The following is a 12,248-nucleotide window of genomic DNA, read 5'->3' on the forward strand; positions in this document are numbered from 1 at the left end:
TGGGGCTTCCTCAGGCAGGGTTTGGCCTGTGGTTTCTATGATCATAGTTGCTCCCAAGACCATGCTACACATGTACCCCAACTGGTGTCCCCGCTCCTGCCATGGTTCCACGCTGCTGTTTTGCGGAAGTTTGGGATGGGTTTGTATGGAGAGGGTCTGGAGAATGGGAAAAGATGAAAGGCCCCCAGGAAGAGGGTGCAGGAAGAGGCTGGAGCAAGCCATGGCCAGTGAAGGAAGGACCCTAGATCTTCAGGGGTGAGGGGAGTGGGAAACAGCATAGATTCGCCTTGCCCAAATTTGGGGGAGGCCAGAACCCTGGGGCCGAGTTTCCTGAGGGGGTGGGGCGGAGGCATGGCTGATAAAGTGGCGACACCTGGAGAGGGAGTGTGTGACTGAGTAGATGTGACAGAGGGGTAGCTGAGGAGGTGGGAGGGGCGGAATGAGCCCTTGAAGAACAGCCACTGTGTAAACAGCTTCCTGGAGCCAGGCTCCGGTAAAATGGTGCTCTCTAGTTAAATCGGAACCGCGGCGGGGTTGAGGTGGGGCCGGCGCGACCCTCATCAATGCCTGGTACTAACACCAAGACCGTGCAGCGCTCACAGGAACAGATGCCTCGCAACCCACAAATCAAAAAGCAATATTCATTTTTTTCCTAGAAACAAAACATCAATGTACTGACTTCTACAAGCAAGGAACAGAAGATTTTAAAATACAAGTTTAAAAAAACATGATTTAGGGGCCGGCCCCGTGGCCGAGTGGTTAAGTTCATGCGCTTGGCTTCGGCGGCCCAGGGTTTCTCCGGTTCAAGTCCTGGGCGCAGAGATGGCACCACTCGTCAGGCCATGTTGAGGCGGCATCCTACATGCCACAACTAGAAGGACGCACAACTAAAATATAGAACTATGTACCGGGAGATTTGGGGAGATAAAGCAGAAAAAAAAAGATTGGCAACAGTTGTTAGCTCAGGTGCCAATCTTTAAAAAAAAAAATTTAATTCCACATGAAAGCCAGGCTATTACCGTGGGAAGAAGGTGTAAAAGTTGAGTGGAAACCCCGAGGGCCTGAGTACAAGCACAGGAGAAAGCAGCCTTCTGGAAGAGGTCTCCACAGGCTGAGACGTGACCTTTGCCCTCTGAAAGCCACTCCTCACAGCTCTTTGTTCAAATCCTTAAACTTGGAGGGGCACTGCTCCCAGGAGAGAGCTACAGCAACCGCCAGAGCAAATTCTTTGGGCTGAAGGAGAAACAGCCCAAACCAAATACACTCCAAACTGCATTAAGGTGGACCCTGGACCCAGGAGCCTGACCCAGCAGTAGAGCCTCCGCACGCCCCGTGGGGATAGTTCCCCACACAAACAAGCACAGACCCAGCACATGGGCAGGGGCAGGAAACTCCCGAGCCAGGCTCCCAAAGAGGTAGGGTGAACAGTATACTTTAAGGGCCGAGAAGATTCCAGCTCCCTGCACGGGAGCCACATCCTCTCCTGAGCTGTCACTCAATCTCGGGAAATATTGGTTCAAGGAAGAGAAACAAGGGCCCCATTGTGTGGGAGCAGCAGGCCGGCCTCCTTCCGAATCTGGCTGGGAGCCCCGTTCTCCCTCTGAGCAGGCTCAACGATGCTGCCCACATGCCATTTCCTGATGGACAGTCAGAAGGTTAGACTCCAGCCACGCTGTCAGAGCAGAGGTGACCCCAGCTCTCGAGGGAGATGTTCAAGGAACACACAAAGCTGGGGTCTTTTTTGCTCACCTAACCCAGAAGTTGACCAGCCCTGGTGTCAATCACCTTGGCCTGTTAAACATCCTCTTCTCAACCTCAGCTTAAATCCCAAACCTCCCTCCCTGGAGGTGATGATCTCAGAGGTGCCCATGCCGTCAGTGCTGGTCACTCAGCTGGGACAGGCAGGCTGCCAAGCCCAGCGTTTGTTCCTGAACTGGAGAGACCTGGGCTGGAATTAGGATTGGGGAGCTGGGCGCCAAGCCCGCTTTCCTTCGGGTTCCTCTGTCGGCCCCTGCACTGTCTCTCCCCAGGAGACCTTAGAGGTTAGCACACAAAGACCCCCCGCCATTAGTTACTGGCCTGGGCTTCCAGCGGTGCCCACTCAGCTCCACGATGGGGCAGGGACCTCAGTGAGCAGACTCCTGGCCTGCACTCCTCTCCACTGGCTTCTCTCTGAATTGCCTTCAGGGTGGTTTGTCTGCTGTCTAATGACAGCCTACCTTCCTTCACATCTGAGAATGTCACACGGTCTCTTAGTATCTGGAAAGTAATTCTATGGTAGTTCTAATATTTGTATCATTTTACTAGAATGGGGATGGGGAGGCAGTGCGGGCCAGAACATACGATGTGCCCCATCCTCCAGGGGCGTCCCCACATCCGGGCCAGAGGTTCCACAGCCTGGTCTGGCAGCATCTGCCTGATGTTCTGCCACATCAAGAGCCTCCTCAGAAACCGTGAGAGGGCTCTAGGAGGTGACCAGTCCCCAACCGAAGGCTAGGGGAAAACCTAAGCATGAGGCCCGGAGCACAGATGCTGGGCAGCACAAACCATCTCCGAGAGGTGTTAGGTTGGTTTTCGGTTTGGGGTGGGGGAGGAGAGGCTTTGACCATAAAAATCCTTTGTTAAAAGCCCATCAAGAACCTTAGGGGAAAAAAATAAAAACAAAGTAAAAGCTGTGTCGTTGTTTGCATGTTTCAAAAGGAAATAGGACATGTTGCTCATTGTGAGTGTGGTAGGCGGGAGAGGGAGCCAGGGAGAGCCTTCTGTATTCAGTATGTGGCATCTGTAACCACTCAGGCACCCAGACTGGAGCGCCTGTGCCGTGGATGTGGTTACTCACGGGGTGATCCGCCACAGAGCCGGGCTAGCATGGGTGCTGAGAGATAAGGCTGGAGGTCTGGGCTGTGCGTCACTTCCCAGCCCCGAGAGGCCCCGGGCTCTGGTTTCAGGGGACTCTCCACCATGTGCACCGAAGCCACAGATACTAAACCTCCTCACCCTGAGTCCAGGCCAATATCCTAACCTTTCAGCTAAAAGAAGCAGCCACGGAAAACCATTTTTGTTTCCTTAAGAAAATAAATATTTCCTGGAGGTTAAGTGAAAGTACAGGGGCTGGACAGGGGCAGGAAGTGGGGTCAACACTGTCAATGAGCTTCGAGGCTCCCTCCTCCAGAGACAACCAGCTAGAGCATCAAGGCCCTCACCAGGTAGGCGTCAGACGCTCGCAACTCCCCTTTCCCATCCTAGGGCGGCATGAGTTGGCTCTTTCTTGGAGATGACGCAGTGTGCACTGTGCTGGCTGGGAGCCCGAGCCGGCCCGGTGACTTGGAGTGGTGTGGACTGGAGGTTCTGGGTCAAACCAGGCCTAAATCCCTGTTTCTATTTTACCACCAGGGAAGAAATGAGAGTCAAGTTTAGAAAATGCCCAGTTAAGATATTTAGTCACTGGACAGCTGTATCCACAGGACCAGCTCTTCATCAGTAAGAGTGAGTCCAAGCCCTGAGCCACCACCGCAGGAGAGGTGAACAGGCGAGTCTTGCTTTTCAGCGCCGCCGGAAGGCCCGGGATATTCTCCAGGCATTGGGCTCCTCATAACGGTTGTACAAGGGTTCAAGGCGCTGCTGCTTTTTCTGCTTGCTTAGCTTGGTCGGGTCGGAGACCTTGAAAAAGGCGGGAGCAAACTCCACGAGCCAGCGGGGGTCGATGGTGGTGACCTCGCGCATGTACTCCTTCGTGGTCAGCACCAGCTCGTGGTACACCACCCTGAGGGGGACAGAGACAGGGCTCAAGCCTCGGGTACAGGCTCCACTCCAGTCACCCTGGGCCCTGGCAGGCCTCAGGTCAGCTTGCATTTCACCCTCTTCTCTCTCCTGCCTGACCCTCAGGCAATGACAGTCTGTTTACGACAGCCAAACCCCAGGACTGAGGAGCCTGCACACCTCTAACCACAAGAAAGCTGTCAGGATAATGTATTCCAGTCCTGGCTCTGGCTCTAACTAGTTAAGTGACATGGAGCCAATCACATCCCTTCTCTGGGCCTCAGTTTCCTGCTCTGTGAAATGGGAGGGTGGTTTTTCAGGCTGTCTCCACAGAACTCTAGGGCCCTGAAAAGGAGCCTCAAGGGTTGGCACGAGGGGATGGAGGCAGCCAAGGCTCTACATCTCCAACCCTTCTTCTACCATGGTGCCACAGCGCTTTTAAATCGGTTTTATATTAGGGTGAGTAAGATCTCAGTTTTTTAAAAACACTACTTGAAAAAAATTTTTTTAAACCACCCCATAGATGATCTCTAAGATCTTTCTTAGCTCTCACCCCTATAATTTTATTTCTCTCAAAAGGACCTGATATTATGCCAAATTCAGGCTTCTGCTGCTCTAGAAACGTAAGCAACATTAGAATAAGAAGTGCTATGCGGGGGGTGAAGACACAAAGTGCCAGTAGATTTACAGGTTCTCTCTGCCCAGAAGCCCCCAGACCCAGGGCCTGCCCACCTACCATTCCGGCTGCCTGTTGAAGAGCGCGCTGGAAGGATGGATGTAGACCACCTGCTGGTCTATCAGTGTCCGGTAGCCCTCCTGCGGGTCTTTCTTGGCAGCATTTCGGAAGAATCCACTGCAGATGGCCTTCTGCACTCGGACTGTGGACTTCCCACAGGAGACCACATCCAGCTTGTGTCTATCAGGAGAAGAGATCAAGAGAGGACAGAGATGTGAGACTACTCTGCTTTCAGAGGTTCGACCTTCCAGAATGATAGCACCCAAAACCCCCATTTTGAGTCCCCAGAGGGGCCCCAGGACCCTCCTTCGAGCCCTAAGTGTTCTACAGGGGCAGCTCTACAGAGTGGGCAAGACGGACGCAGTGAGAGCCAGGGACTTAATTCAACTCAACTAATAATGTTCCAGACAATTGTAAACAAAGCATTTTTCAACAACAAATAAATCATCCTCCTCTTAGGAACTTTCTGGAATGATTCCCAGCAGCACACTTGCCTGGGGAAGAGTATAACAAAGATGGAAAAGCTGGAGGAAAAGGGTTATGTGAGGAGCCTTTAGCTTCCCAGGTACATACAGAGACGAAGAGACGTGACAGTCAAGGAGGTTCAACTCAAACATGGGGAAAAGTCACCAGCTGTTACCTGTCCATTATGCCTAACATCTGCTTGCGAATGTCCTGGGCCCGGCGCAGGGAACGAGCCTGGATAAAGTTCTCATAGCACCATGGGTTGGAGAACTTGTTGTTCTTCCAGGAATTGTACACGGCCAGCAGGGTGAGGTGGTCCCCTTCGGTCTGGTGGAATTTGGCCTTCTTCTGATCTGCAAGGGCTTGTTTATCCTGCCAAGCGGTGGGACAGAGGATCATTTTCCGCCCAACAGCTATAAGTGAACATCCAGCAGTTCCAGGGAGCCCTACATGGCCCTGTCAAGCGTCCACATTAAGCACTGCAGGGCCAATAGGCTGATTTCACCCAACTTCACTGCACCCCTATCTGAACGTGGGTCTGAACTCCTTACCTTGGGCCTGTAGAAGACATTCTGCACAGACAGCATGGACACGATGGTCAGCATTTCCTCACTGCAGCCCAGATGCACAGACATGATCAGCATCTTGCACAGCATTGGCTCCAGGGGGAATTCTGCCATCTAGAGGGAGAGGAAGAAACTACAATTGCTTCCCTGGGGAAGACCCATCTGGACTTGCCAGTGTGAGACACTGGTGAGAGCAGGCAACAGACCACAGGAGGTTTACCCAAGCATGACGACGTGGGATGCCTGGCTCTATCAGAAGAATGCTGTTGTTTTTTATTTCCCAAATAAATCTCAACACAATGTATGCAACCAAGAACATAACTACTGTTGGGATAGGTGGGAATTCTGCAGATATCTTTTAAAATTAAGGCTAGACTGAATAATAAATGCTGAGGTAAAATGACAGTGGACAGAACTCTTTTTTCTATAAAAAGAAACTGTTTTAAGTGATAGTGGAAAATCCAGGTTAAAAACAGGCATCTAGAATTCAACTCAAAGCCTCTCGAGAGCCTCAGAGCTTGATTTTGCAATCAAGAGAACACAGAACAGAGTATGGAAGACTAGCCAGGGCAGCATCTCAAAAGCATTGGAAGTTAAGCCCATCCCCTACCCTGCGGCCCAGGCGAGTAAGCAGGCCCTCGTCGTCCAGGGCCCCCAGCGTGTACAGCTGCTCCATGGCTGTGATCAAGGTTTCCATTGGTGGGGCATCCATGAAGTCAAAGGACAGCAGGTCATTGATGCCCATGGCCTACAACAGAAAGGAAGACAGTGTGTGATGGAAGGGCCAGCCTCACCAGTGTTAACATAGAGACTCCCTGTCAGTTTCTGGTGTTTTTTTTTTGCTGGGAACGATTCACCCTGAGCTAACATCTGTTGCCAATCTTCCTCTTTTTTTCCACCCCAAACGCCCAGTACATAGTTGTATATTCTAGTTTAAGTCCTTCTGGCTCTTCCATGTGAGCTGCCACCACAGCATGGCCACTGACAGATGAGTGGTGTGGTTTCACACCCAGGAACCGAACCTGGGCCGCTGAAGTGGAGCATGCCATCAGGACTGGTTCTATTTGTGACTTTGTCTCTTGTTTCCTCAACTGCAATTAGGAAGCGACAAGAAAGATTACCAGTAACCTCCAGGGCTGGACCACACAAAACTCAGACTAGTAGAAAGCATATACTTTCTCAGGAAACTTTCAAAGACACTCCCTCAAAATGATAGTACAGGGGCCAGCCCCATGGCTGAGTAGTTAAGTTCATGCACTCCACTTTGGCAGCCCAGGGTTTCACCAGTTCGGATCCTAGGCATGTACCTAGCACACTCATCAAGCCATGCTGAGGTGGCGTCCCACATGCCACAACTAGGAAGACCCACAACTAAAATATACAAATATGTACTGGGGGACTTTGGGGAGAAGAAGGGAAAAAAAAAACAACAGTGCATACAACGCAACAAAAAGACAATTAAAAAATGGGCAAAGAACTTGAGTAGACATTTCTCCAAAAAAAAATATAAAAATGTTCAAGAAGCACATGAAAAGATACTTAACACAGCTATCCTAATAACTAGTAATTAGGGAAATGCAAATCAAAACCACCGTGAGATACCACTTCATACCGACTATGATAACTATAATAAAAAAAAAGGAACTAAGTGTTGGCAAGGATATGGAGAAATAGGAATCCTCATACACTGCCGGTGGGAATGTAAAATGGTGCAGCCACGGTGGAGAACAATTTGGTGACTCCTCAGTAAGTTAAACAGAGAGTCACCACATGATCTAACAGTTCCACTTCTAGATATATACCCCCAAAAAGGGCAAGCAGGGACTGACTACTTGTGTACTAACGTTCACAGCAGCATTATTCACAAGAGCCAACAGGGAGAAACCACCCAAACGTCCATCGACAGCTGAGTGGATAAACGAAACATGGTATATACATCTAAGAGAATATTATTCAGCCTTAAAAAGGAATGAAATTCTAGCACATGCTACAACATGATGAACCTTGAAACATTATGCTAAGTAAAATAAGCCAGATACAAAAGGACAAATACTGTATGATTCCACTTACATGAAGTACCTAGAATAGGCAAATTCACAGAGAAAAGAAAGGAGAATAATGGTCACCAAGGGCCAGAGGGAGGGGGGAAGGGCCAGTTAGTTTAATGGGTGCAGAGTTTCTGTTTGGGATGATGAAAAAGTTCTGGAAATGGATAGCGGTGATGGCTACACAACATTGTGAACGTACTTAACGCCATTGAATTGTACATTTTAAAAAGGTTACAGGTAATGTGTTGTGTATTTTACCATAATTTACAAAAAGGATAATACACCAGCTTGTCCTATCTCTTACATGCATAATTTCCACTGTGCGTCCAGGAGGTGCCTCATACTGTGTTAGGTGGTAGGGACATGAAGGTGACTAAGATACGGGCCCTGCTCTCAAGAAGTCCACAAAGGTGAGACACATGGACACAAAACCACAAAACTCACTGCAATCTGGATCCCTGGCACAGAGTAGGCGTTCAACACATTTGTTAGCTAATTTGACGAAGAAACGAATGTTGTACTATCCAAGTGTGTATAAAAGACAATGTGGCAGAACGTAAGCTTTCTGTCTCTTTCCCATAAAGTGACCGTGACCATAAACACAGCAGGTGTTCAACAAATGCTTATGGTATGAATAATAACTACCAGGAATTATGTTAGCAATCAATAAGCAGTGTGCCAAGTGCCTTTACCTGCATTCTCTCATTTATCTTCAAAGAGATATGATTAACACCCCCGCTTTTGAGAGAAGAATACAGAGTAAAGGGCTGAGCAGATAAATTTGCCAAGGACACACAGCTTGGAGCAGAAGTGTGAGCCACAGATGCCTCTCAGTCTTCACTCCGGAGACTGGAGCAGGGTTTTTGTGAAGCTCTGTTTTAGCTTCTCTTACAGTGAATGAATAATAAATTACCACAGAGCACTCTGTACTAGTAAAGTGCCAGGGCTCCAGGGTAGCATCAGTGTCAGGGGGCGGGGATGTCATCATCTGGGAAATTACTCATGCAGCTCCCCTGCCAAAAGAGGATGAAGGTCCTCACTGGGGACTGAGAGAGGAAGAGCAATGATTCAGAATGAAAACCAAGCCCCCAGGGGGCCAGTCGGAAACCTGTACTGACGGCTCCCTTGCAAAGTTTTTGGATTGGGAGTTTTGCTTCCGTTCTAAAAGAACAGAATGGGATCTGAAAGCTAAAGGGTTGACGGAAGTGTATTTGTCCACAGTGTGGCAGTGATTAGATTTTTCTAATATCCTTTCAGAAAATGCTCCTAACTAAAATTCTTCATAACCAAATATCCTGCTGGTTATTATAGTAAGAAAAAAATGTGTGTTCACAGCAGACATGCCAACTTAGCCCCAGACCCGCGGTGGAGAAGCTGTTATCACAGCCATTTGCATTTCATTCAAAGGGACTGGCTCCAGGTTACTAAAGTATTTAACAAGGTTCATAAAACTGAGATGCATTTACTAAGGCCATATGATTGGACCGTTCCACCAACCCATTCTAACATGACAGTGATTGCTACCTTGAGCGAGAGCACAGTGCTGGCTAAGTTGGTTCTCTGGATTTCCGGCACGTTGGTGGTCAGCATTTCATCTCGGTAGGCACGTTCTGTGTACAGCCGGTAACACTTCCCCGGGCCTGTTCTCCCAGCTCTGCCAGCTCGTTGCTTTGCCTGAGCCTAGAGGATGGGCACATAAAAGTAACATTATCTGTCAAATATTGCTTAACAGCTTTACCCAGGAAATCTGTTAAAAGGGGGCACTCAGCAACTGGCAAATCTTAAATGGGGTCTATTTCACTTCCTTAAGGATCATTTCCAAGACTACCAATGCTCTTACCATCCTCCAACACTCAGCATTCAGGAAAGTTTGCACAAATGAGGCAAATACAAGCAAGGTGAATAGAAGAAATATTGTAAAGGTCAGAGAACTATACCTTCAAAATAGTGTGGCACAACATAAAAGAGAAAACATAAAACAAGATGGCAAAACACTCCATAGTTATGGCCAAAAATGTAAGTGAACTAAATAAATGTCTGATTAACATTATACCAGTGACGACTCTGCAGCCATTTTAAAAATAGGTTTGGGGCCGGCTCCGTGGCTGAGTGGTTAAGTTCACGCGCTCCGCTTCAGCGGCCCAGGGTTTCGCCGGTTTGGATCCTGGGCACGGACATGGCACCGCTCAATGGGCCACGCTGAGGCGGCATCTCACATGCCACAACTAGAAGGACCTGCAACTAATATATACAACTATGTACTGGGGGGATTTGGGGAAAAAAAGCAATTTAAAAAAAAAGGTTTGAGACACTCAATGACAGAAGGAAATGTTCACTCACAGAGGTGAAAAAGCAAGTTATAAAACAATAGAATACTAATTTAGTAAAAAAAAAATCTTTATGCATATACACAAACTACCAGAAAGAAAAAAGCCAGGGAAAAATACTCTAAAAATGTTAACTGTGGCTAACTCTGATGGTAGGTTTGCAGAGAAATTTTATTTCTTTACTTTATCAAATACCCAATATTGAACATTGTATTACCTTAATAATCAGGAAAATTAAATACTTAAAAAGTATACAAAACTGCATACTTTCTAGCTACTAGAATTGCAACCAGGAAGGAAACAAACATGAAAAAAGACAGGCAAGATGTCATCAAAGTGATGACAGTGGTGGTGGTAGGATTATGGGTAATTTAATTTTTTTCCTCCTATTTCCCAAAAACAACGTAATATTTCTTCTGTACTTAGGACAGAGGGGCACTGATTTTTGAAATTAAAAAAATATGCAGTTTAGACATAGGCTTCTGGGAAACAGTGATTAGCAATCCAAAGAGAGCTATTTTCTGACAAAACCATCTATCTTACAAATAGTATCAGGATTTATAAATTCCTGTGCCAGCTCCAAACCAAAGGACGGAGTACAAAAGGTCACTAACCACACAGAAGCAGACAGCAACCACACACTGTGGCAGATTCCACAGCATTCTACAGAGGTCTCTCTTCAAATCGGAGACAGGAAGCCTAACTCATTTCTTGATTACTGAGTTGCATGTACTACCCCGAGAGGAGGTACGGAGCACATACACTGGTTCAAATCCTGGCTCCACTAGTTGTGAGACCTTAGGCAAGTCACTTAACCCCTCTGTGCCTCAGTCTCATCTGTGAAATGAGGATAACAATACTACCTACTATAAAGGATCAATGAGAGAACGTAACGAGTTTGTGTATTTGCAGGTACCCAGGACAGCGCCTGGCACTTAGTAAGTACCCTGCAAGTGTTAGCTATTATTACTTAAGTTTCAAATGAAAATGATTTTCATAGAAACAATTTTCTATATGGCTTCTTATGGTTTTCATAGAAAATGAAATAATACGTCTCTTGTAAAATTCTAAGACAATATATAAAAGTATAAAGAAAAAATGTCCTTGGCCCATCAGCACAGTAACCAGCAGTATCATAGAGAGATAATCTTGGCTGACATTTTGACCACAGGCTTTCAGCTTCAGGCACACTCACACACATCATGCACATGCACACACCACGTGTTTTTAAACAAAAATTAGATTATATCATTCACGCTATGTTGAAGTTTTTTTCAAATAATATACCAGTTATACACTTACATCATTAAATATAGATAAGCACCACCATGTTACTGGCACGTAAAATTCTATGCATGGATATACCGTATTTTATTAAACTACTTGCCTTTTGGAGTGTATTTAGAATTTTTCCAGGTTTCCTCTAATACAAACAATGCTTCAGTGAACATTCTCTTCTACTACCTTTGGATATGTGTTCAATCAATTCTAACTTTCAGATATAGTTCTAGAAGTGGGATTGTTAGGTTAAAGAAATGAACTTTTATTTTTTTAGCTTTTTTTGTTTTCAAGTGTACATCCTTATATGTCAATTTCTGCATAGTTTACACCATGTTCACCACCCAGAGACTAATTACAATCCATCATCACACACATGTGCCTAATCACCCCTTTCACCCTCCTCCCTCCCTGCTTCCCCTCTGGTAACCACCAATCCAATCTCTGTCTCTATGTGATTATTTGTTGTTGTTTTTACCTTCTATTTATGAGCAAGATCATATGGTATTTGACTTTCTCCCTCTGACTTATTTCGCTTGGCATAATACCCACAAGGCCCATCCATGTTGTCACAAATGGCCAGATTTCATCATTTTTTATGGCTGAGTAGTATTTCATTGTGTATATATACCACATCTTCTTTATCCATGTGTCCCTTGATGGACACCTAGGTTGCTTCCAAGTCTTGGCTATTGTAAATAATGCTGTGATGAACTCAGGGGTGCATGTATCTTTACACATTCGTGTTTTTATGTTCTTTGGATAAAACCCAACGGTGGAATAGCTGGACCATAAGGTAGGTCTACTCTTAACTTTTTGAGTAATCTCCATAGTTTTTCATAGTGGCTGCATCAGTTTGCACTCCCACCAGCAGAGTACAAGAGTTCCCTTTTCTCCACATCCTCTCCAATACTTATTTCCTGTCTTGTTAATTACAGCCATTCTGACCGGAGTGAGGAGCTATCTCCCTGTAGTTTTGATTTGCATTTCCCTGAGAGTTAGTGATTTGAACATTTTTTCATGTGCCTGTTGGCCATCTGTAAATCTCCTTTGGAGAAATGTCTGCTCA

General features: G+C 46.6%; 1 protein-coding gene across 2 annotated transcripts in view; it reads right to left on the bottom strand.

Moving 5' to 3' along the window:
* Positions 1-627: 627 nt before the first annotated feature.
* Positions 628-12,248, bottom strand: part of DHX8 (DEAH-box helicase 8) — a 31,944-nt gene continuing 20,323 nt past the window's right edge. For both annotated transcript variants that reach the window (XM_001491690.7, XM_023652461.2), the window contains exons 18-23: positions 9,099-9,254; positions 6,137-6,274; positions 5,512-5,640; positions 5,136-5,332; positions 4,496-4,675; positions 628-3,763 (exon numbers count right to left, since the gene is read on the bottom strand). In XM_001491690.7, coding sequence (XP_001491740.3) covers positions 3,544-3,763; positions 4,496-4,675; positions 5,136-5,332; positions 5,512-5,640; positions 6,137-6,274; positions 9,099-9,254 — 1,020 coding nt within the window. In that variant the 3' untranslated portion in view covers positions 628-3,543. The remainder of the gene's footprint in view (positions 3,764-4,495; positions 4,676-5,135; positions 5,333-5,511; positions 5,641-6,136; positions 6,275-9,098; positions 9,255-12,248) is intronic.

This window comes from Equus caballus, chromosome 11 (assembly GCF_041296265.1).
Source record: "Equus caballus isolate H_3958 breed thoroughbred chromosome 11, TB-T2T, whole genome shotgun sequence".
NCBI classification, from domain to species: domain Eukaryota; kingdom Metazoa; phylum Chordata; class Mammalia; order Perissodactyla; family Equidae; genus Equus; species Equus caballus.